Genomic DNA, 26,959 nt, shown 5'->3' with positions numbered 1-26,959 from the left:
ACATTCTTGATTACCTCCTCCTTTTTGTTTTCCTCTTTCAGAAATAATCAAAGAAAATTTCACTCAATTTTACGCTCATGTCCTATAAAAACCATTTGCTGACCTCTGCTTTACATATATGGTATCATACTGTACCTATTTTTCTTCTACAACTTGCTTTTTTTTTTTTAATTGAAGTAGAGTTGGTTTACAATGCTGTGGCAATCTCTGCTGTTCAGCAAAGTGACTCAGTAATACACATACACACATTCTTTTTTTAAATGTTCTTTTCCATTATGGTTTATCTGAGGAGATTGGATATAGTTCCCTATAACTTGCTTTTTATCATCCAAAATTCTGTTTCTGAGATTTATCTATGTTGTCACATGTAGCTGTAGTTCCCTCAGTCCAAAGAGTGCTACTCTCAACATTCCTATACATAGTTCCTTTGGCACAGGTGAAAGAATTTCTCTAGGGTATATAACACCTGCTGGGTTGTATGGTATAGGCATTTCCAGCTTTACCAGACATTGCTCAATTACTCTCTAAATATGACGTACCAATTTATTCTCAATCTCTGAGAACTGTTACTGTCAATCTTTGAGATATCTGCACCAACTCAATGGAAGTGAAATGGTACCTCATTATCCCATGGAACACATCTTCTTAGTAGTAGCAAGGTAAAGAATCTTTTCAAATATTAGTTGGCTCCTTAGGTTTCATCTTTTCTGAGCTCCCTGCCCCTATTTTACTGAGTTATTTGTCTTTTTCTTTCGATGCATAGTTTTTTATATATGTTGGACACTAACTGTTGTTGCCTATGTGCATTGCAGTCATGACTTGTCTTTTCACATGCTTTTGCTGTCTCGATGTACCTAAGTTTAAAGTTTTCACAGCGTCAAATTTATCAGTCTTTTTCTTTATGGTCTGTACTTGTTTAAGAACTCATTCGTGGGCTTCCCTGGTGGCGCCGTGGTTGAGAATCTGCCTGCCAATGCAGGGGACACGGGTTCGAGCCCTGGTCTGGGAAGATCCCACATGCCGCGGAGCGACTAGGCCCGTGAGCCACAACTGCTGAGCCTGCGCGTCTGGAGCCTGTGCTCCGCAACAAGAGAGGCCGCGACAGTGAGAGGCCCGCGCACCGCGATGAAGAGTGGCCCCCGCTTGCCGCAACTAGAGAAAGCCCTCGCACAGAAACGAAGACCCAACACAGCCATAAATAAATAAATAATTTTTAAAAAAAAAGAACTCATTCGTTACTCTAAAGTCATAAAGATATCCTTATGTATGTCTTCAAAATGTTTTACTTTTTTACTTTTGTGTCTTTAGATTCTACCCTACAGGATAAAATAAAGCAAATTCCATCTAGATTTTTAAATACGGGTAATCAACTGCACCACTTGTTGACACGTCCGCTTTCCCTGCTGACCTGTACTGCTGGCTCCATCACAGCATGCGACACAGAACCATGCGTATCCATCTGTGTCTTTGCTGGACTCTCTATCCTGTTCCCTTGACCTGTTTCTCTGCTGACAAAACACTTGCAAGAGTCTACCTCCTGGTCTTGATCTTCAAAGTTGTCTTGGTTATTCTTGTTCTTCCTTATAAATTTTAGAATCATTTTGTCTAATATTTTAAAAATTTTGTGATTTTTACTAAAATTCCATTGAACTTTATAAATGGGTATCAAAGGGGATTATGACTGGCTTTAGGAAGACTAATATTCAAATGATAATTTTTGAGAAATAAGGGTTCTCTGTTTTGCTGCCTTCTTTTCTTTTTTTTCCTGCTATAAACTATTTCCTTGTAGTTGGTAAAGCATTTAAGGCAAAGTAGCTGGTTTTTCAGCCTCCATAAGTCACTGGGATCTATTATTCAGAGCTGGTGGGGTGAGAAAAAGAGTTCCTAATTTTCCATTGCTGGCACGGATTGCCACAGGGCTTAACTTTCTTCATTATCTTTAGCTCTTACTTCCCTCTCAATTAGTTTCCCAAACTGCCATTCCATAGTACATTTTTCTAGATGTTATTAATAGCTGTGTCTGGGAAAGGAAGTAACAAATTCAAACAAATTTTAAAAATCCTTTATAGTAAGTCTTTCACTTGGAGTTTTATAATGCACTTCAGAATATCAAAGACTCTCAGTAAAGAAATATGTCTAATTTTGTCTTAACTCACCATTTCCAAACTTTTTGCATGCACTAATTATTCACTTTTTGCATCCTAACTAATATACCACAAAGAATGTTCCATGGGACAGCAATTTGGGAAATGGTGTATTTAAACGAATAACAAAAAGACAAGAAGAATTCAGATATTTCTGACTTCTACAAAACAAACTAATCAAAAAGCACCCTGCAAGCCTCTTGAAAATGCTTTAGTGATGTTTTTTAGCTTGGGGTCTTAGTGTTGACCTATACCTAATAAGACTTTTCCTTTAACTTGACAAGAGTTTTACTTTCCTTCTTATTTCAGCACCGAAATGAAAGAACAGGCAGCCGTCCCAGATTTATTCACCTCTCACTGTGAAAGCTATAGGAGTGTTTGGCCTTAGAAAAACACAAACCAAAGAAATGCATCTCTCTTATCCTTGCTGGGCGTTGAGCCCATGTTCTTGCTGCCAAGTGTCCTGAGGAGAACCAAAAAACATGCCAAAATTAAGTGACTTTTATTTATATTTTCTTCTTTCTGCTCTGTTGATGCAGCAGGTATTAATTTGCTTGATGCACTGCTAGACTGGCAGGGTGGCCTGGCTCAGCTAAGGATGGGAGGGGAAGAAGAGGTCACACTGCCAATCTCAGCAGATACCCCAGACAGACAACAATGGCCTTTCCTGGAAAACATTTCTCCTTTCTTATAGGGCATTACTCCTTGCCGCTGTAGTAACAAACATTCAATAACAGTCATGGGCGAGCTTTTGAGAGTCAGGTTCTTCCCAATCGGCAAGGGAAAAACACTGGCATTTCCTTTCTCTCTTCGAACTACATTTGACATTTATTCCATATTCATTTATTAAGTGCTCACTGTGGACCAGGCACAACGCTAATTGGTAGGGTTACCAAGACCAGCAGCAGAGTCCTTGAGAACCTGAAAGTATAAATTAGAGGTTGAAGACTGAGTACCACAAGCATTGCCTGAAGCACAGCTAGGAAGACTTGGATCCTGACGTGAGAGACTGGGAATGTAAATCCCAAACAATGGGCGCTCTGTGCTCCACGAAGCTGGAGACTTTTTCTTGCTTTCTGTTGTATCCTGAGCCTGGATATTTATCGGCTACTGAATGAGCAAGGGCTGGAGCCATCTAGAATCATGATTTAGCCGTGCATGAATCTTTTCTATTTTATCCCAGCACTAGTTTGTCCAGCTTTTCCCTGACATGTTCCCCTACAGAATGGCGCATTCCATCCTTGACCTGCTATGCCTGGAAATCTTTCCTCGCGTTGTGCAGAAATCCACCCCCTCAAGGTTCCACCCACAGACGCATATTCTACCCTCTGGGATGCCACAGAACACACAGAACTGTTCCCTCCACTGCTACTTTTTATTGTGAAAATTTCAAGTCTACAGAAAAGTTGAAGAAACAGTACAATGAACACCCATATATACTTATCATCTGTTCACCAATTATTAACATCTTCCCATATTTACTCTGTTTTATCTCTTGCTGTTTTTTTTCTTCATGAATTATTTGAGAGTACGCTGCAAACATAAGCCTGCATCACCTCTAATACATCTACATATATCTCCTAAGAATAAGGACATTCTCCCACATAACAGCTTTCCTACTATACACCTAAACAAAGTAATATTAATCAAATATTATCTAAAATAAAATTCGTATTTAAATTTTCTTAATTATCCCCAGTGTTTTTTTTATGCTTTTATTTTATTTTTATTCTTTATCTTTTTCTTGGCCACACTGTGTGGCTTGTGGGATCTTAGTTCCCTGACCAGGGATCGAACCCAGGCCCTCGGCAGTGGAAGCGTGGAGTCCTAACCACTGGACCGCCAGGGAATTCCCCAAAGTGTTCTTTGTTTTTTTTTTAAAAATCTGGATTTTAAAATTCCAGATTAAAAAAAATCACAGCCTTTTTTAATCTAGAATATTTTTCTAGCCTTTTTGCATTTTTCATAACATTACCTTTTTTTTGGCCAGGAACACTACTACATAAGTGATATCTGTGTACACTGCTAAAGCATCAGCTGGAGCCACATACCGTCAGGTTGTCTCACTAGTGGTGATGTGTATATAAGTTGACCACTTGATTAAGAATGTGATCACCAGATCTCTTCATTGAAAAGGTACATTTTCCCCTTTATAATTAAAAACTTAAATATCATCTTATGGGAGTGTGAATATCTACTCCTCCAACAATTTTTTACCCAAGTTTTAGGAGCCACTGGTGATCTTTGCCTGAATCAACTATTACATTGAGAATTATAAAATGATAATTTTCTGATTCTATTTCTTCTTCTACATGGATTTTTAAAAATCCAGTGTGTTAGAATCCACTATCATTTAAAAATTTTTTGCTACTCAAATTGTCCCAGTTTTGGCCAGTGGGAGCCTCTAGAAGCTGCCTCCTAGGCCTTTTTGACATGACCCCGTTAGGTGAGCATTTCCTACTTTCTGTCACTAGGGGTCCAAGCTTACCTGTACTTTCCCCTTCCCAGGACCTAGAATTAGCCATTCCTCCGAGGCTCCCTGGTTCCTCTTAGAGGGAACAGCACTTAAGAGGAACAGTTTTGCTAGTCTCTTCTATACAGCCCTCCAGGTGTTGGAAGCCAGTTACTTCTGTTCCATACGCCTCCCCAAACTTCCAAACCGAGGCTAACTTCACCCAATTTCTTACACAAGTCTTCCTGCCACTTAGCTTTGATTTATACCCAGCTCGTCTCTTTCATAGTCCCTGTCCCAACTCAGTTGCTGTCTTCTATCCCAGTGGTTCCCAACCTGGCTCTGCAGCAGAATCACTGGAGGACTTCTTTAATACACAGATTCCCAGGATCCACTCACTACACACTTACTGAATGAGAATCTCTGGAGTAGATCACGGGACTCTGTTTCTGTTTTCTTAAGTTCCCCAAGTAATATACCAACATAGCCAGCCCACTGCGTATATCAATTTTTTAAGGCCTTGTGGACCCAGTATTGGATACAATATCAAAAGTGTGGCCTAGAGCTACCCACTTTTCTTGTACCGGACATTAGAGTTCTTTCAGCATAACTAAATCAATGCTGACATTTCTGGGGAGGTGGAGGCAATGACATGAAATTTTTGACTCACGATGACTGAATTTATTTATTTAGTTGATGTTGTTGGCCCCGCCACGGGGCTTTTGGGGGATCTCGGTTCCCCAACCAGGGACTGACCCTGGGCCACAGCAGTGAAAGCCCAGAATCCTAACCACTAGGCCACCAGGGAACTCCCCTCATGATGAATTTATGAATCCTCAAGATCTTTTCCAACATATTGTTAAGGTGTATCTCCCCTATCTCCTCATGCTCCACTGATCCTTCAGCCTTAGGTGTAAGGATTTACATTTGTTCCAATGAAAACACATATTGCTAAATTCAGTTAAACTTTCGGTATGTCAAGGGTCTTAGGCATCCTGATTTTATCATCCTAATTATTTTTTACCCTTCCAACTTTATGTCAGTCAAGCACGCTGTCAAAGTCCTCTTACATTGTCTCTTTTTCTTTTTTTTAAAGATTTTTTTTTGATGTGGACCATTTTTAAAGTCTTTATTGAATTTGTTACGATATTGCTTCTGTTTTACATCTTGGTTTTTTGGCCGCGAAGCATGTGGGATCTTAGTTCCCTGACCTGGGATCGAACCTGCACCCCCTGCATTGGAAGCGTAGAGTCTTAACCACTGGACCGCCAGGGAAGTAAGTCCCTGTCTTTTATTCTATTATTTATTTTTTTTAAATATTTTTTTGAATTGGACCATTTTTAAAGTCTTTATTGAATTTGTTACAATATTGCTTCTGTCTTATGTTTTGGTTTTTTGGTTGCGAGGCATGTGGGAATCTTAGCTCCCCAACCAGTGATTGAACCCACACCCCCTGCAATGGAAGGTGAAGTCTTAACCACTGGACCGCCAGGGAAGTCCCTTCTATTATTTTTTTAAGTATTAAAAAATCACTCTTACACATATTTCTATGACTGTGGTTGTGGTTATATAACTGTATGTGTTTGCCAAAACTCATAGAATCATACAGCAAAAAGAGTAAATTTAAATGTATGTGAATTACAACTGAAAAAAAAAATCAGTCTTATATCCCAAATACTCATTTACATTTTTCTCCCAGATTAGGTCTCACTAACTTATTCTGATTGACAATCTCTTTAAAATGTATTGCTATTCTAACAGAGTTTTCATAGATTTTGTATTTTTATTCATCTGAGGTCAATGCATTCTAGAGTTTGATACCTTGAAAAAGCATCAGGATTTGTTTACCAGGCCACTCAACCCAGTGAATGTATTATTACCATTTTATCAATTCCCACAATATAAAATGCAAAGAAAAAGTGATGGAATGTGGAATAAGGTGAAAATAGTATTTAAAAAATTAAAATCCTTCGCAGAACTGGGTTAAAAAATCGAATACAGGCCTGTCATTCTTGCCTAGGAGTGGAAGTTAGACAATTTTCCACACATAAGTTTGACAAGGATTTAAAAAAATACCCTTCAGTGCTGGTGAAGGTCTTATGAGACATACTCTCAGACAGCAGGAGAAAGAGGCTGAAGTAATAGAACCTTCCTAGCCATTTGAAACTATCTAACAAGAACTTAAAGAATTCAACTGGAATACATATATACTGATAAAATCTAGAAAGAATTACATCAAATTTTTAGCAGTAGCCAGCCATTTCTAGCTGATGAAAGACATTTTTTTTTTATGCTTTATATTTTAAATAATAATTTAAAAATTTCTACAATGAGCCCATGTTAGTTTTATAATTAGGAAAAAAGCAGTACATATTTCTAAAAATACCAATTAAAGAACAAGGAGGAATATAAACCACAAAAGGAAAGAAGCAGGGATAAAATAGTTTTTTGTAAAGATATACCTGTCACTGATAGGAATTCTCAAAATAAAATATGTCTTCCAGGTAGTCAATAATTTTATAAAGAATTTTTGTTTAGAGAATGAACAGTATTTCCCTTGTGAAGCTTGAGTGCTACAGAGGATTCAAATATACAGTATTTCTAAAAGGGACACTTGCACTCCCTCCAAACAATATTTTCCAAATGAGAAGCTTTATACAGAGCTAGTAAATACTATAAATTCATACCTTGAAGAACGATGCTCTGGTTTATTTCGTTCGTTTCGATCTGTAAAGAAAGAAGACAGTTACATTTTAAAATGCTCTTCAGACGTCCTGGAAAAGAAGTTCTTACATCCCAGCTGCCGTACCCTTAGATTTCACAAAGGACTATTCAAAGGTTGCTGTGTCTTCCCCCTGTAAGGCTCTTCTTCAGAGTTGAAAGGATTTGTCTGACAGAGGAGGTACGAAGGATACAAAGAAGGACAGGCATGTAAGGTTTTTACGATTTGTTAAAATCACCTACTTAGAAAATATATCATTACACATATTGTTTCATTTTCAAAGATCTCTGCTGTTTTAAACACTTCGCTAAAACCAAAACAAATTTAGCTAAGGAAAGAAAGTAAGGAAACTGAAAAGCCACAAATTACTCAGCCCAAAAAAATCATTCCATGAATCATGGTTGGCAAAAGCTTCTAACAGGATGGGGAGGGGGAAAAAATGAGCAGTCAGCTACATCTGCAAATACACTGAGACCAGTACAGCCTCCTTAACTCTCTATCACCCAGAACTTTTCAGAAGTTGGATTTCCATGTTTCACAGATAATTAGGTCTAATGTGCCGTAAGGCAGTGGTTCTCAACCAGTGTCAACTTTGCTCCTCCTCCCCAAGGGGACATCTGGCAATGCCTGGAGACTTTTTTTGGTTGTCATAGCTGGGGAGAAGGAGCTACTAGCATCTGGTGGGTAGAGACAACGGATGCCGCTAACCACCCTACAAAGCACCCTACAACAAAGAATAATCTCACCCAAAATATCAACAGTGCTGAAGTTGAGAAATCAGGAGCCTGGCTGCTTGAAGTTTTTAAAAATGCCTCTTTGCACTGCTCTGAAATGCTCTTAATCAGCCTGAAGACTATTATATACAAGAGAAAGAGCCACGAAACCCACAGGCTGTCTTTTTTTTGACTCTGAGTAAATATTTTTTCTTCAGTACATGCTTAAAAATAAATAAATAAATGAAGTAAAAAGATCTCACTGTTATGAAAAAACTAACAACAGAAAGCAGTGGGTAAGCCACAATAAAATCCTACACGATGACTTTTAAAAATCCTATGCAATGTTATCAGAATACAGTTCTCTAAAGTATCTTCTGAATTAACACTAACATGATATAATTCAATGGCGAAACAAAGATTAGACAGGAATTCTCTCTTTTTTTTTTTTTTCCTTAATTTTACTGCTGATGGAGCAGCATAAAGGCAACGAAGACATTCTCTAAAACTTCTAGAGAGATTTATGGAAGAAAAGGAATTAGATTTACATAGTTAAATATAAATTCTTTCTGAATGGGTTCATAATAAAAAAGAAATGTCTTTTTAAACCAAGGAGTTAGCACACAGGAAGACACTGTTCTCTGAAACACTAACAAGTAGGAAGAGTCACAATAAAACATGTTTGTTAAGATATAATGCTCTTCAAAAGGCACAAGGTTAATATGCTTCTGGTTCCAATTTCTCTACACACTGAGTGTTACTGCCGCTTTTAAAACTTTTGTTTTAATTTAACTTGGTTTACCCCTCCCTTAAATAAAAATAGAGTTTTTCACTTGTTGAGTACTAACAATTTAAAGTCAGGAATACAGCGCACATTTTAATCATTTTTTTCTATCGCTCCTCTTCAGCTTCTAGCCTGTTAGTTTTGCTAACAAAAGTAAAGTATGATGTCTCAAGGTAAAGCTAGAAACTAGATGTAGATCAGCTATCCTCATAACAAAGCAACAAGTCTTACCTGTGGCTAAGGATGAGCTAAAAGTCTGCCCGTAACACCATTTGCTGTGGCTGTGGTCCTAGTTTCGTTCAGTTTTATTAGGCATGTAACAGCGAATTCCCCTACAAATCTTCCTAGTCGTACAGCACACAGGAGGAGGGGAGAAACAGAGTCACAATGCGTGTAAACAAGACTCAGCATCTGAGGGCTTCCCTCCAGGGCCTGTTCTGATTGGCAGATGTGCTATGATCAGTATGCACAGCTGGAATGTGGCCATTCAGGAAGTGAATGGCTCATGGTTCTCCTTCTTTCCTGGTTAAAACAGGAAATTCTACAGTCATTTTAATACTTTCTGCTCTAAGAAAATACAACTGCCTCCCCACTGTACTTCCCTATTGAGAAGTAATTAAAATCTGAGACAATAACTTGATAATCTGTTGGAGGACATTTTAAACATTTCCTCCCAAATTCACTCTTAGTGTTACATGTGTTACATTTCCATATAAATATGCATACACAGTTACTCCTAAAACCCATATATTTGATAATTTGAGGGTAAGGGTAAATTATCCATTACTCACAATATTCCCCAGCCCCTAGCTCTTGGCAATGGAAAACAAATTAAAATACATGTTCTTGGCTTGATCTTTTTTCTTAAAGTATACAAATAATTGTACTTCACATTTTGCCATAAGCCATCTTTTAGCTTGAAAACATATAAATATGTAGTGTCTGTATGTTGTGTACCTCTGTGTCTACACATATTTTTATATACTTATTTTAAGCAAAGTAATTTTCATGATAGCCGAGGCTATCGTGCAATTGTCAAGAGATACATTAGTGGTAACACTGAATTTCTGGCAAAATAGTAAGTGGTTATTTTGATCCAAAAGCTAAGACTGAACAAAACAAAGCACTGAGGGCAGATTTGGGATCTGGATCTTGCCAACAATAATAAAACATTTGGATTAAAATCCCCTTACGAAAAATGAGAACAGATCTGTAGCAAACATGGAAATTTCATCTTGACTATATACAGTGCTTTAAGCATATGGTTTCTATTTATTTCAAATTAAATACTCTTTGGCACACTCCCCCCAATTTTTTTCAGAGTTTCTAATTTTTAAATAATTAGAATATACTTGCAAAGGCTTCCCGAACTTTTACATAATTAGAAATCACACAAATAACTTACTAGCCCAAAGTCTCACCATTTCCACAAAGAAAAGAGTTATTAAAGATAAGAATGCCCTAACTCTAAAATTTAGTTGCCAAATGGTGCACATTTGCTGTGGATAATGCACTAACTCTGGGGGCCCACCGAGTAGAGCGTGATGATCTTTAGGTCATTCAGAGATGAGCAGTACACTCTCAATGTGAAGGTCAGCATGGCTGGGTGGCTGTGTGAAAGTGTGTTGGTTTCGTAGGTGTATGTCACCCTCCCCCCGCCACACACACACATGCAAGGGAGAGACAGAGAGAGGGAGAGCGAGAGACCTTGCATTCCCTGTCCCCATTCACCCACGTCTCCTAGTTGATAAAGCTAATTGAGGGAATGGAAGAATACCCTGCAAGAAGAACAAAGGCAGAAAGTAGGCAGAACTGGTGCAAAGGGTGCTGAAGCCTGGATGTGTGTAAATGTTGTGAGGACATGGAAAGGAGGCAACGTGCACATCAAGGGGACCAAGAATCAGGAGAGTGCTGGGAAGTTTCCATGGGTCTGTGTGAGAACTCCAGATTACCCAAATTTTCCTGCCATGATGACTCCTGGTTCTAAGTAATCTGACATACGTGATTCCAATGTTCATATATTTAGGTGGTATACCACCATTGTAGAAATAGGCCCTTATTCTGGCAGGGACAGCTTTTTGGGAATGGCTAGACAGATTCTACTGATGCTAATTATTCAGGGTGATTCTGAATCTAATAATATGACAAACACTTTGAAATGAAGATGACAAAAATGCAAATGTCATCTTTTGCTTTGATTAAAACTAAGAAGAATGGCCAACTCAGAGCTTATTAGAATCTATCCTAAGACATTCAGGCTTTGAGGATTTGGCTCTGATCACTTAACAGGAGAGAAAAATCAAACCCCACTGGGTAGGGACTTACACTACTTGCTCAAGTCGGCAACAAAAGGTCCTAAATCATTCTTTGAAATTAGTGGGAAGACAGTCCGTGGGAATGAAAATACATAGAGTGGGAATCTGTCTTGTACCTCATATTGGAATACTAACATGTCTCTTTAGAATGACTATTATCTGTGAAGGGATTCTGGATCAGACTCCAAAGCATCACTTACATACTCCGGCTTGGGAGTATGTATGAATAGTTTATGTTTTTTAAAAAAATGGTCAACGCCAGTCAGTATTAACTGAAAGATACACACATTCTGAAGAATTCTTTGCACCTACGATATTATCGCCTCTTTACTTACGATAAGCAGAATAAATAAAACAATGAATCCCTCCATTAGAAGACAGGGTATCTACGCAGGTTCACAAATCCTACTTTAATGACTCTTTAAAAGATAGCAAAACTGGTTCTACTCAAATAGAACGTGAATGGAATTTTATATATCTCAGATGAGAGTTTCAGAGGCTTTCCTAAAATCTTTAAATGGTTCTTACATGTAGGCTGAGAAAATGGCAAATATGTCTACTTGAAAAAAATCCAGCACTCGTTGTAGAAATTACTGACACCAGCTAATACCTATTCACCTCCTCTTTTTTTCTTCTTCTTTTTCTTTTTTTTGGGCTGTGTTGGGTCCTTGTTGCTGCACTTGGGCTTTCTCTAGTTGTGGCGAGCAGGGGCTACTCTTCGTTGCAGTGTGCAGGTCTCTCATTGCGGTGGCCTCTCTTGTTGTGGAGCACAGGCCCTAGGCACGGGGTCTTCAGTAGTTGCAGCACACGGGCTCAGTAGTTGCGGCACATGGGCCCTAGAGCGTGCGGGCTTCAGTAGTTGCGGCGTGTGGGCTCAGCAGTTGTGGCACATGGGCTCTAGGGCGTGTGGGCTTCAGTAGTTGTGGCACGTGGGCTCAGTAGTTGCAGCACACAGGCCCTAGAGCGTGCGGGCTTCAGTAGTTGCGGCGCGTGGGCTCAGTAGTTGTGGCACATGGGCTCTAGGGCGTGCGGGCTTCAGTAGTTGTGGCTCGCGGGCTTAGTTGCTCAGCGGCATGTGGAACCTTCCTGGACCAGGGCTCGAACCTGTGTCCCCTGCACTGGCAGGCTTCTCAACCACTGCGCCACCAGGGAAATCCCTCACCTCCTCTTTCTAATTTCATTTCACCACCCTCATTCAGGTGTGTTTCCAGACTGATTTTTAGCCACTTTTCAGACTCCCACAGTGACTAGTATATTGCTCTTTTAAATGGTAGGTTTTCAATACATATGTACCTGTTGTTGTTGAACTTAAGCAAGAAAGTTACTACTCTCTTGGTCCAAGGAATGAAAGACAACATCTGTGAGTGACCATTGCAGGAGAGAAGTGAGGTGTATTTACATGAGCGCTGCCCACGCTTCTGTGGGTAAGTGGAAAAGTCTGGTCTACAGCACTGCCAATACTGACGTCTTTCATTAATTCTAATTATAAAGCGCCTCAACTCGTTCAAATGCAGCATGCTAAAATCACAGGGGGAGAGAAATTAGAGAGGGAAGGGAAGTTTTTTCCACGTGGAAGTTATGTTTCAACAAAGAAACAGACTGTCTCTGGAATCTTGTTTTCTCCTTCCCATGCCTGCTGCCTTTACCTGCATTTTAGGTTCTGATCAGCACTTGTCTGAATGGTTGTGTCTTGATCGAATTTTCTGGTTCTTGTCTCTTCCCCTCTGATACAGCCGTATTGCTGGCCAGATAAGTCCATGCCTCAGAAAAATTACAAATCACTATGTGCCCCAGACTCTGAGAGGACTCCATGAGGTAATGACAGTGACATCCTTAGAACGTTGCCTGTGCACAGTAATAAATGTCAGCTGCCATCTGGCATTAAAAGGCCAGCTATTAACTAGGTGGAGTGACTAGTACTGCAGAGTAGTGATTGCACAAGTTTCTTAACCTCTCTACACCTCAGTTTTCTCATCTACAAAATGGGGAAGAATACTATCTTTACAGAGGTTTTGTGAGGATAAATGAATTAAAGTGTATAAAGAGCTTAGCGCAGTACCTGGAACATAAGTTTTACAACTCGAATTCTGCCACGACTATTCTTTTTTCTTTTCTTTTTTTTTTTCTGGCATGCCGCAGATTGCAGGGTCTGGTTCCCTGACCAGGGATTGAACCCAGGCCACAGCCCAGAATCCTAACCACTAGGCCACCAGGGAACTCCCCTGTTACGACTATTCTTATTATCTTTCATGCCTGGCTCAAGACCACCTTCTTCGTGAAACTGCCCCTGACTCTTCTTTCTCTTCAGCACCCTTGTATTAGTTTCCTGTTGCTGCTGTAACAAATCACCTCAACCTTTGTGGCTTAAAACAACAAAGATGTATTATCTTACAGTTCTAGAGGTGAGAAGTCAAAATAGGTCTTACAAGGCTAAAATCAAGGTGTGTGCATGGCTATAGTCCTTTTGGAGGTCCTAGGGAAGAATCAGTTTCTTTGTCTTTTCCAACTTCTTGAGGTCACCCGCATTCCTGGGCTTGTGGCCCCTTCCTCCAACAATGTAGCATCTTTAAATCTCTGACCCTGACCTCTTCTTCCGAATCCCTCTTCCATTGTGGAGAAGCCTTATTGTTGATTACATTGGGGCTGCCGGGATAATCCAAAATAATGTTACATCAAGATCAGTTGATGAGGAACCTTAATTCCTCTTTGCCATGCAATACAACATGATCACAGGTGCCAGGGATTAGGACATGACATCTCTGAGAGGAGAGCATCATTCCGCCTACCACATCCTACCTGAACTCTCGTACTATCTATACCATTCACTTGACATTTAGCAATACTAAATAATACTGTATTATTATTTAGTTTTAGGCATCTGTCTACCCCCTTATCCTATCAGTGTGTCTGATGAAGGCAGGACTCTATCTTAGACTCTGCTTCACAGACTGCCCTCTGTAAATGTTTGTTGATAACAGTAGTATCCAATGCCCTCCCAAGCCCTTTCCTTTCCTGCGCTGCATTCTTTAGGCTGTGGTTGGTTCACTGATATATCTGATATTGCTGAAAAATGTGCCTTCCTAAGAATTCCCAAACATTTTTACTTTTTATAAACACCCTAGTGATTTAAGAATCACCTCTGCCCTAAAACAATCCACATTTGGTCTATTCTTCTGTCTCAAAGTAGCTCTCACCAAACCAAACTACACACAGGAGAGAAAAAAAAAAACTACATAGCACATTTGAACTGGAAGAAGAATCAGCTATTTGATAACAGGCTGCTACTTATTTTTAATAATTCTTCCTTAAATAGTTCAACTGAATCATTTTGATTGTTGAGTGCAACTCACTACTGAAAGAGGCTTTATATGATTTGAGTTTTTTATGTTAGTTTCACAGATGAAACATCAGAGCTACCATCTACACTGCCCATGTTCACCTCAAAGTGAATTCGGTAGACACTTCTGTAAGATGGGCATTTCATCAGGGCCACTCAGGTCCTGGGAGGCAAAGTGATGAGGGGAGTAGATGGAAGCAGGCTTCGCAGCAAGGTGTCCTCAACACTCCCTGCTGCTGCCACCTAAAGCTCCCTAGTGAGTCTCTTAATAATTACTTTTGTAACTCTTTTTTTAAATAAATTTATATATTTTATTTATTTATTCTTGGCTGTGTTGGGTCTTCGTTGCTGCGCACGGACTTTCTCTAGTTGTGGTGAGTGGGGGCTACTCTTTGTTGTGGAGCATAGGCTCTAGGCTCACGGGCTTCAGTAGTTGTGGCACGTGGGCTCAGTAGTTGTGGCGCACAGGCTTAGCTGCTCTGTGGCATGTGGGATCTTCCTGGACCAGGGCTTGAACCCATGTCCCCTGCATTGGCAGGCAGATTCTTAACCACTGCGCCACCAGGGAAGCCCCTTTTGTAACTCTTCTTGTTACACAATCTCACTTTTTTCAGCAAGTGAAACTTGTGATTTAAGACGGGATAAAAAAAGCTCTTAGTTAAAAAAAAATCTCTATTCCCCCAACTGCCAAGGTAAAAATATTACACCCATATTCAAAATATTAGGCCATTCCTAAGGGTTTTTCTAAAGGAGGCATAAATTTTACCTAGAATAAGATATGCTACAAGAAAGGTAACCTGAGAAAGTGACCCAATAACAGGGATTGCTTTCAGTGTTTCCCAAATTCTAAGAACCTCTGGGGTAGTCACAAAGCATATTAGTATCTTAAAGCCTCTAAGAAATATTACAAATAAAAAAATCTGTTCGACTTTAACTAGCATTTCCCAAACTAATTTGAAGATGAAACATCTCGTACAAAATCAGACTTGATATCTGGTACCTTAGCATGAACAATGTTATTTCATTATCACCATCCACTCCCCTGGGAACCCAAGGTCCCTTTACAGAGCTAGTATTTGCATGTCCATGTCCAGCGCCACCCTTGACATGTAGATGGCACTTCTCTAATTAACTGAACTCCAGCTGATGTAGGGCCAGGCACGGTACCCAAATGCAAAAAGGAGTAGGAACTAATGATAAACAAATCCCCCAACCCCGATCGGGATAAACCCTGATCTTTGAAGATTATATTAAATGTGTCCTTCCTTTAATCCCATCACTTATTTATCTTTGATTTTGCATTGTTTGGGTTAATTTGTGCACGTTAGAATTACAGGTTCCACAAAGAAGGTTCGTGCATGTAGTGCTTCCAGGTCTCTACTACCGGGTCATACCCATAATGGGAAATCAGTTGCTATTTCAGGATGACAACCTAGATAGAGGTTAAGGGCAGGAACTGTACGTCAGACAGGCCTTGTTTTGAGTTCTTGCTCCACTGTTTGTATATTACCTGAATGACCTTAGCAAGATAGTTAGCCTTTGTAAGCCTCAGCATCCACATGTAAAAGGGGGACATGTCATAGTAGTACTCATCTTATCAAGCTGAACAAGGATTAAATGAAGAGATGCATATAAAGGATAGCATGGTGGCCGACCATGATAAATGTTCAATAAATGTTTACTATTATGATGATAATATGAGGGATACAGAATCTTCATAGAGTTCATAATATCGTGAGTAGAATTATCTAAAAGGTTAATCATCCTTTGTCCAATACGGATTTTGAAATTCTGTAGGATTTTTTTCTTGCTTATTACTGGTGAAGAGGACAGGAATGCACTGATAAATAATCTCCAAAATCTTCCTTTACCCAACGGCTCCAGCCTCTTTCCCTTCCCCTTCTTTTGAACCAAGGGTTACTATGAAAAATTAATACATATGATTTTCACTTTTTTTTCATTTTCCCACTGCAGCCTCTGACAGAAGTGATAAATAAGCCCCGAAAGTAAGCAGCAGAAGGGAGAAAGAGAACTAAAAGGCAGACACAGGTAGTTCCTTCAGGATGAAAAACTGTGCCAACCAAGGATCACCACCCCTCCCATCCCTTGAAGTCTTTTCCCAATCCGAATTCATCCTCAAGGTGTTAAGCCCTCACAGTCATTTTCTGAGACTCAAGATTCTAACATGAATTTCCTGAGAAGGATGAATGAGTGATATAAGGACAGAAACTAAATAGATTAAATATAGATATTTTATCTGTTTATGAAATTACTGAAATCTGCCTCCGTATTTTAGGATTCTATGGATTTCTTCTACAAGAATCCAGAAAACAAAGATTAAAATGTGTTATTTCAGGTGTCAAAGGATAGGTAACATCTCTAACCACAGGTTGCCTTTTCAGCTGTTAGGGAAAAAATAAAGATGATTCTTTTCCCCCTTAAAGGGCAAAAAGGTCCATTCTCACTGCTCCTCTCCCTTTAGTTCAGGATGAATTTGCAGATGTCGCAACAAGGTTTTACCTCGGTAGAACTGACTCTGCAAAGTGAGCAAATATCAGAAACCACTGGAACCAAGAGACTCCCTTATCTGGGCAAGCAGGAAACAAAGGGAAGATCACATTATTCCAAATACCACACACCTCACTCTGATGTGCAAACCTTTCCTACATGCTTGAGGAGTTTTCTGATCTGAGTCTTCAAACAGATTTTTATCCACAGTGGGGCAGTCTTGGCCTCTAATCTAGAATGATGAAAAACATTTTTTTTCTTTTAATCAAGAAAAGGTGGGCTTCCCTGGTGGCGCAGTGGTTGAGAGTCTGTCTGCCAGTGCAGGGGACACGGGTTCCAGCCCTGGTCTGGGAAGATCCCACATGCCGCGGAGCGACTAGGCCCGTGAGCCACAATTGCTGAGCCTGCACGTCTGGAGCCTGTGCTCCGCAACAAGAGGGGCCGCGATAGTGAGAGGCCCGCGCACCGCGATGAAGAGTGGCCCCCGCTTGCCACGACTAGAGAAAGCCCTCGCACAGAAACGAGGACCCAGCACAGCCAAAAATAAATAAATAAATAAATAAATAAATAAAATTTAAAAAAAAAAAGAAAAAAGAAAAGGTAAGGTCACATCCAAGCCTGGCCACGTTACCTTACTGACGGGTAGAGAATGTATTCTCTGTACAGCAACACACGGCTTCTTGCAAGTTCGGGCCCACCGAGCTCCTTCCTCTCCACTCCGTTAACAAACTACCATCCACACAGGCACCTTCAAAGGCTGCTGGAACACAGACAAGGAGCGTGCCCAGTGGCCCCCTTCTGCTCTTCAGCTGTGTGGCTCAGTTCTGACTCTTCACAGTTCTTAACACACAGGAACTCGGGGTGAGAGGAGGCCCGAGAGGCATCTGCCATCTCTGCTTTGAAGCTTATTTGTCTCCCACGGGCAGAAATAATGCTTTTCCTCCAACCCCCCCAGGCCTCCCACCCCCGCCAACACACACAGTGCCCCGCACCTGTTGGCACTTATCACATTTTGACTCACGTTATAATTCTCTTTATGTCTTCACGCTTCCACCACTATCAGTTCCCCTAAGACAGGGCCTTACGTACCCTGTAATGCCTGGCAGAGCCCCTTACACACAGTAGGGAAACCTAAGTATCTGTCATTGAATATACTGGTATGAAACCTCTCCAACACCTCTGCAAAGTGGACAGCCTTTGTGTTGCTGGTATTTTTTTGGAGGGGGTGGCTGTTATTAATTCCTAGAGAAGAGATTCTGTGCATTACCATGGGAAGGCTTCAAATAATTTTGATTTGGAATGAAAGCATTTTGAAGTGCTACTGCAGAGTTGGAGAATTAGTAAAAACATATTCATGTCATGAAAAAATGCACTGTTTAAGTGAGGGCAGGGAGGCAATGCGATGATCACAGAGAAGTACAGGAAGCTGCGCAAGGGATTCATTTCTGTGGGTGCCAGGTCACAAAAAACAGTTGAGGTCAATTCAAGAACTGGCTATCAGTGGGCCAACTCCACCACCAGTGACAGCTGTTATTCACCCAGCGTTTACTATGTCAGAAGCATTCTTAATACATTCGCATTTAATCTTCACAGAAGTCCCATGATGCAAGTCTTTTCCATTTTACTGATGAGAAAACAGAGTCTCCGAGAAGCCAGTTAAATTAAAAGGGAGTATGAATTTTCAATCTGGATCTGAAGAATCCCAAAGTCCCTGCTCTTCCCACTACCATCAGAAGACTGGCTGTCCCACTCGTTTGATGAACTACAGCATAAATGTGCAGAAATGCTGTTCACCAGAAGCCACGCTTACATTTCAGCATCAGATGGTATATCGTTTAGAGACTGAATCCAGGGCCTCAAATTCCTTCCAACTGTTTCTGAGGTTTTCTTCAGCTCCACAAAACATACAAACGCCCTCTTATAAATTCCTAAGAATACAGAAGATTTTGACTTGGGCGTCTTATAATAAGATGCCTGAGCTGGGCAAACAGTTTCAATTTACTACCTTGTGCTCTCAATAATCTTATGTTACTAACATGAAATTTATGGGCTCAACAGAGTATGGACACAGGTACATGATGGGAGGGACAATTCATTTAAAAATTAACAGATTGTGAGACAAGCTTGAATTCTGTTGGAATACTGTTTGTTGTTAATTCCTGTACCCTCGGAGTGAAATTTTTAAAAAAGAATAAAGTGACCTCAGAGAATTATTATATTTTTATAGGATACCAATCTGGATGTTGCTGATTTTCTTTTCAAATACAATTAGCTATCTTTTTTATTGCAATGCAAAGTCCACTCTTAATGACAGCTAAAACACACAAACATTGGGGGATGAGGAGGAAGAACTATAAGATATATTAGCCACATGACCAGAAATTGGCTCTGGGGCAGCTGGTGTGTCATTTATGCACACCAGACTTTCAGATATCTTGCGTTTGCCTGTCATCACCACACTACTCCACACCCAGACTCATGGGCACATGGTGAAATATGTTTGTTTGCATCATTCATGGATTAACCCATGCGCCACAGGCAGTTAAAAATTAGGTCTGAAAAACAGAGTGATCATTTGGTCAGAGGACAAATCCAGCAATATAGGGATGAAATACAGGACCTATTCAACATTGTCAGAAACCAAAGTAAGGTGTTGTGTGCTTTCTCCTCACAGAGCTGTAAATGAAACACCAGCAGATGCAGGTGAGTGAGATGATCTTAGCCACTTTCTGGCTCAGTTTGCTCAGGTAGAGAGCTCTCTGATCTACTCAGCTCTGGGGCCAGAGAAAAAAGAAACAAAGATAATGCTGACTGTCTTGGAGGATAAGAGATTAAGGAATATAGCTGGAACACAACAAAATCTGCTTTCAACAAACTCACAATCCATGTTGAGGACTGTAAGAACAAACAATTTCTAAAGCATAATGAGAATACCAAAAGTACATAAGAACCTTAACATTCTTGATTGACGTATCAACAAGAATTGTGAGAATCTGCAAAGTCTTCAACAAAAATATTTGCACAAATTCCCAGACCTCTCTCAAATAACAATTTCATCAAAATCCATGTATTTCCTGTGTATATCTTTGTAGCATGAGTCAACTGCATTTTCATCTTTCACTACAGTTTTATCAATCACTTGCACAGCTGTACTTACCTTGGAGCAGGAATAAAAAAATTCCTGCATCAGCTGACATGCAAATTACTTGGACTTACCGAGTTGCTAGTGAATAATCAAATGGTGAATATCAAAATAAATGAATGCCCAAGAGCTACCAAAATACAGAATTTTAAGAGGTTTAGTTGGGACTAAGAAATCTCCAAAGGCTTCCCAGAGTAGATAGCATTTGATTTGAGCATCACTTTATTTTTTTAAAACAGTATTTATTTATTCATTCATTCATTCTTTCTTTCATTCATTCATGTGGCTGCCCCTCGCGGCTTGTGGAATCTTAGTTCCCTGACCAGGGATTGAATCTGGGCCCATGGCAGTGAAAGCACTGAGTCCTAACCACTGGACCGCCAGGGAATTCCCTGAGCATCACTTTAGGTTGGCAAAATTTGAGAAGTAAAAAGAGATGAAGGGCATCTAAGTTTAGGAGAATCATATGTACAGAAGTGTGACTGTGTGAAGAACTGAGGGAAAGTGTTGAGTAATCCAGTTGTAGGTAGACCTCAAGGTGTGAGGAAAATATATTGGGTGATAATATTACAAAATTAATTCAGGATCACTTAGAGCAATTCATGAATGTCATGCCTTAGCGTCTGTACTTTTCTGTAGGCAATGGAGGAAAGGTAACCTGGTGGGATGGACTTGGTAGAGGGGTGGGGAATGGAAGCAGAGAGACCACTAACAACAGTATAAACCAGGATTAAAAGCAGACATAAGGAGAGAGTAAGAAGAAATGAAAGTGGGAAGGTTGAGGGGATACAACGGGATTAGGAATGGATGGTACGGTTTTGCAGGAGGAAGCAGCAGTAATGACATGGTACGGGGCATCTGCTACCAGTAACTGAGGTTAGCAAAAAAGCAAGATAAGGAAGCAAGCAAGATGAGAGAACAGGCAAGGAGATTTTAGGGTTAGGATATATTAAGTTTGAGGCTTCTAAGTGAAAAATCACATGGAAATGTTTACTTGACTCATTCAAGATGGCTGAATAAGTAGTTACATCCACCTCCCCTCCCTCTAAATGTGAAATGACAATAAAATAGAACTTAAAAAACTGAATGGGGGCTTCCCTGGTGGCGCAGTGGTTGAGAGTCTGCCTGCCAATGCAGGGGACACGGGTTCGAGCCCTGGTCTGGGAAGATCCCACATGCCGCAGAGCAACTGGGCCCGTGAGCCACAACTACTGAGCCTGCGCGTCTGGAGCCTGTGCTCCGCAACAGGAGAGGCCGCGATAGTGAGAGGCCCGTGCACCGCAATGAAGAGTGGCCCCCGCTCGCCGCAACTAGAGAAAGCCCTCGCACAGAAACGAAGACCCAACACAGCTAAAAAAAAAAAAAAAAAAAAAAACTGAATGGAACCATAACAAACAAACAAACAAACCAAGAATGAGAGTCATCAAGGGATCAGAGATCCTGAGAAACCAGGGTCCAAGACATCAGAGGTTAAACAGGAATTCTCCCTAGGGAGCTCCTTCTGCATCAAAGAATAAAAAGTAGGCCCTGAAGCAACCAAAAAGACAGTTAATTGAAGAGCTGCATTCAGGTTACCAGATCCAGCTACTCAGCAGTGCCCAGCCCACTCCACAACCAATTACACCTTAATAGCCAGTCAAGGCTTCCCTTTTGAGCTAAAGGCAGAAAACTGCTGTCCACACAAAGTTGGTGATCTGCCTGGGAAGATTCCCTGTGGGGGACCTGGGGCTTGCGAGGGAAAAAGACTAGAGTTTAAGGTAATTTACGATTTACGGTAACTTCAGTCCCAGAAATTGAGAGATGGAGAAGACAGACATGTCCTAGAGGTAATATACAGTCAACTACTCCATCTCCAGATACATCTAACCCCTTCCTTATTTTGGCAATTTGGGGGGGTCCTGAGCTTGCCTTCCTCCTCCCCTACAGGAAAGCCCACCTATTACTGGTACACCCATTACTATACCTGTTGACACAGGCAGTTACATCAACCAGAAGAAAGCATTTCTGGAGAAACAAACCCACTACCTATACCAATCAATTTAGTCTTTTATTCATAAACATGTACCTACAACCAATGATAAGCAAACATCTATGGAAAATCAATAATATAAAAATAGAAAGACCAAAATGTATGATCATCTCTGGATCAAAAAGAAAGAAAATTTATGGAATAAAAGGGAACATTTAAGATATTCTAATTGGCATCCTCATATGTGAACAAGCATGTTACATCTATAAAAGAAGAAGATTCTGCCATGAAAAAGGAGCAACCAGAGGATAAGAAACAGTTCTTGGAAATCAAATATGATTGTGAATATAAAAGATTAAACAGGCTAAAAACCAGAATAGACACAGCTGAAAGCTGAATTTGAAATCTGAAAAATAAGTTGACAGAATTTTTAAAAACACAAAGAGATGAAGATAAAAATTAACAGCAATGGAGACTAGATTTAGGAGGTGCACATCATTTCTAAAATTAGCATTTCAGGAGAAGAAAATAGAGAGGCTAGAAGGGACAAAATGCTCAAAAAGTGACAGATGAAAAGTTATGAACAAGAAATAATCTATCCTGAGAACTTAGTACATAAACATCCAGAAGGAGATTTATTTTAGGAACATGCTCTAAAATTCTGTCAGGAGAAAATCTCTCAAGAAGGATGGACAAAGGAAAGGCAAAAAGAAAAGGTTGTTATGGCTCTGTTCACTCTGCTATAATATCTATAGAGAGGGGTTGCTGCAGGAGAGCTCATAAGCCCAAGAGAACTGCTGGAAACAGAAAACTGCAAATCAGGAGAAGATGAAACAGAGATTATAGGAATAAAAAAAAGTCTAGGGAAGTTCTGTTCATTAGGTATTCAATAAGGAGAAGATTCTGCAATATGAGGCTTAACTTCTCCATCACTCTCAGCATTGACCAGATATTATTGTACCAAAGCATGAGTTATATGATTTTCATATATTTAACTTTAAGAAGCGGCTAAGATTCCACAAGAAAATACCACTTGATACCCACTAGGATGGCTATAATTGAAAAGGCAGATAACAATAAGTGTGAAAAAGGATGTGGAGAAAATGGAACCCTCACGCACTGCTTGTGTGAATGTAAAATGTTGCAGCCTCTTTGAAAACAGCCAAAAGTTACCATATGACCCAGAAATTCCACTCCTAGATGTATACCCAAGAGAAATGAAAACATACGTCCACACAAAAACTTGTTCACAAATTTTTATAACACCATTATTCATAATAGTCAAAAAGTGGAAACAATCCCCAAATCCATCAACTGGTGAATGGATAAGTAAAATATGATATAGTCATACAATGTAATATTATTCAGCAATAAAAAGGAATGAAGTACTGATATATGCTACACATATATGAACCTTGATAACATTAGGTTAAGTAAAAGAAGCTAGTCACAAAGAGACCACATATTCAATGATTCCATTTCATGTGGAATGTTCAGAATAGGCAATCTATAGAAAGACAGATAGAAAGTCAATTCGTGGTTTCCTAGGGCTGGGAAGGATGAGGGGTGAGGGTGAAAAGGTTCAGGGTTTTTTCTTGGGGTGATGAAATGCTCCAACACTGATTACGGTGATGGGTGCACAACTCTGTGAACATACTAAAAACTATTGCATTGCATACTTTAAATAGGTGAATTATATGATATGTGAATTATATTTAATGACGCTTTTACCAAAAAAAGTTGCTAAAAATAATAGTCCTGATTAAATGAGTGAATGGCTGAGGTTTTTATTTTAATATTTATGGAAGATTAAGACTACATGAATTGGAACTCTTAATATTTTAAAAGTTCAGATTTCCAATTTAAAATAATGTAGAAGTGGATTTCTGGTTCTTTAATATTTGTGAAGTTCACATGTTGGCCTGGCCCAACTGGAGAGAATTGGTAATAATCTGAGCTGCACTTACTGATTTCCATTTCATGTGCCATGTGCATCAACCCTAACCCTCATAGCCCTGCAATTATTCTCATTTGAAAATGTGGAAACTGAAGTTCCCAGAGGGTAACTAACTTGCCCAGGATCACAAGACCAGCAAAGGGCAGAACTGGGACTGGAACTCAGCTTGCTCTGACTCCAATCTCCTGCTCAAGATGGCTTTTCACAACAGCACATTCCTGATCTATCTCTCTTTTTTTTAATAAATTTATTTATTTTTTACTTTATTTTTGGCTGTGTTGGGTCTTCGTTACTACGCGTAGGCTTTCCTGATCTATCTTTTTTTTAAAAAAAAAAAACTATTTATTTATTTTTGGCTGTGTTGGGTCTTCGTTTCCGTACGAGGGCTTTCTCTAGTTGCGGCAAGCGGGGGCCACTCTTCATCGCGGTGCGCGGGCCTCTCACTATCGCGGCCTCTCTTGTTGCGGAGCACAGGCTCCAGACGCGCAGGCTCAGTAGTTGTGGCTCACGGGCCCAGCTGCTCCGCGGCATGTGGGATCCTCCCAGACCAGGGCTGGAACCCGTGTCCCCTGCATTGGCAGGCAGATTCTCAACACTGCGCCACCAGGGAAGCCCCCTGAACTTTTAAAATAAATAGTAAAAGAAAGTAAAAACATCACATGTCTATTAATAAGTCAAAATTTTGCTTGTAAAAAGAAAAAAACTGCAATGAAATAGAAAGGGGAAGATGTATTTAGAAGTACAGGTTTTATATGACTTTAAACTGTTCTTTATACCCTTGGGTGACAGTTGATTGGGAAATTAATGACAATATTCTAAGACATAAAGCCTCTGGTATGATGGCTTCAATAATAAAGGGGTTTGTATTTAACTAGGGCTAGAAGATTCTTAATCTCTAAATATGATACATGGGAAATAAAAACGAAAAATGATCTTTCAATAAAAAGCTGTAAGAAAGTCTCCCAGACATAGATTTGGCATTGATAGTAGTACAGCTAATTAAGCTGGAGGAATCAAGAGGGAAAAAAGAATAAGCAGAAGAAATTTCCAATAATAACTCCAGGTAAAAGACACACTGATAATTCCACAGGAATAATTCTGACTATTAGACAAATTGTAAAAGGATTTAGAGAGAAGAGAATATCTCCAAACTTTTCTTCCTTTTTCCCAGAAACAAACAGCATTGTTTAGAGGAAAGACCTCTCACTGGTTCTCTCTCCTCAAACTTTATGATGTTAATCAACTAAGGGCAAATGAAGCTGCAAAAAATCACTTAATATGTAAGTTGAGAGTACTCTGTTAAGATCAAATAAAAAATACAATAAATAGCAAATAAAAATGTAAGCCCTTACACTGTAATAGGGAAAAAGAAATGTCTCTTGCTTTCTGTTTCTCTCCATAAATACCATTAACATGCGGGAGTCAAACTGTATTAAGGTGTAAGTTAAGTGATTTCCATCTCTGGTAAGGACAACTGACAACATGAAGTTCTTAACTGTTTTAGGCATTCATACCATGTTGCCTACTGGCAGAAATTAAGTCATAAACGGACAAAGAGATTAACAAATGGTAATCAATATTGTTATTATTTTGAAAGACCAAAACAAAGCATAAGATATTAGATCTATACCATGTGTTTCCAAAGCTATTTCCTAAGTCAATGCATCACAACTGTTGGAGAAAAACTGAATATTCAAAAACTCTTGATTTATTACTCCTTTCCTGAGTATTGAGGAAAACTGTCATTCTTTGATATAAGCTAAGGGAAGACCGAGTAATGTGGTTTGAGAATCACTGCCAAAAAGGAGACAAACCATAAACAGAGAAATTTTCGAATCCTTGCAAGAACAAGAACTGAACAGGGAATATATCTCCAAACACATCCTCTTCAAAAAGTGAAAAACTCAATGGATTTTCAAGACTCATTGTGGAATTTAACTTCCAAAGTGTTAACATATGTTTCTTCAAAGCATTAGCAGGCGCTGATTGGTAGGGAAGCTAAGTGATTTCTGTGGGTTAGTGAAATAGCTACTGGCACCTGAATTTAATAATAAGGAAAGGAAAGCTGATTTGACCTTTAAGAGTCTATAGTAAACAAGACATGGACATCTTACTGTGAAGCCACAGAATCTTTTCACATCTTGGAAAAAAGAATGCTTAAGGATTTTCTTGAGTTCAAAGACACCCTAATACATGACTGTGGGGAACTACACCTGTAGATTTTAGAGACACCATTCAAAACTTTAATAGGGGGAGGAGTCAAGATGGCGGGGTGGGAAGGCACGGAGTTACCATCTCCCCACAACTAGGGCACCTGCCAGCCGCTGGTGGGGGACTCTGACCCCCAAGGAAATGGGAGGAACCCCAGAATGAACTGGTAGGGCATAGGGGGACTGAGGCGGGGAGGAGAAGTGGAGGCCAGACAGGATCGGTGCCCCTGAGGCCAGGGAGATCAGGAGAGGCAGGTGGGAGGGGCCCTCCCAGACCCCAGACCGGAGGAGCACGAGAGGGCGTTTGCCCTGCCCACTCGAGCCCAGGAAGCCTTCTGGGCTCCCAGGTGAGGTCCCCTGCCCTCTGAGACCAGGGGTGGGGACACGCCTGGGCCCCTGCTCTTCCTTGAGCCTAAGCCCCACCTCCCACAGCCCCCAGGGCCTTTTCCAGCCCTGAGGGTCCTGAGCATTGGCCCCGCCCACCATCCAACCTTACCCTTGATTAGGCCCTTCTCTCCACAGCCAAGGCCTTCCCCCTGCCACCTTTTTTTTTTTCTTTTCCCTCCTCTTTTTTTACTACTGTGGTACCTTGCAGTTGTTGATTCATCTATATTTTTATTTTTACATTCTTTCTAATACATCTGTTAATTTTCTAGTCTAATTTTATCTTTTACTTTGTTATTGTTTTCTTTTTTTTTTTTGCCAC

The 26,959-nt window shown here is 40.1% G+C and overlaps 1 protein-coding gene across 9 annotated transcripts in view; it reads right to left on the bottom strand.

Annotated features, from left to right (window-relative positions):
* SH3D19 (SH3 domain containing 19) overlaps positions 1-26,959 on the bottom strand; it is a 180,223-nt gene that overhangs the window by 91,466 nt on the left and 61,798 nt on the right. For 5 of the 9 annotated variants that reach the window (XM_061192541.1, XM_061192543.1, XM_061192547.1 and 2 more), the window contains exon 2: positions 7,284-7,323. In XM_061192541.1, coding sequence (XP_061048524.1) covers positions 7,284-7,323 — 40 coding nt within the window. Of the gene's footprint in view, positions 1-7,283; positions 7,324-7,405; positions 7,467-9,046; positions 9,198-26,959 lie in introns of those variants that run through there. The other 4 variants (XM_061192544.1, XM_061192546.1, XM_061192549.1 and 1 more) reach the window with 4 other exon arrangements.

Source organism: Eubalaena glacialis, chromosome 5 (genome assembly GCF_028564815.1).
Source record: "Eubalaena glacialis isolate mEubGla1 chromosome 5, mEubGla1.1.hap2.+ XY, whole genome shotgun sequence".
Classification (NCBI taxonomy): Eukaryota; Metazoa; Chordata; class Mammalia; order Artiodactyla; family Balaenidae; genus Eubalaena; species Eubalaena glacialis.
Note: the sequence above shows the minus strand (reverse complement) of the source record. Positions and strands in the feature narration are given on the sequence as shown.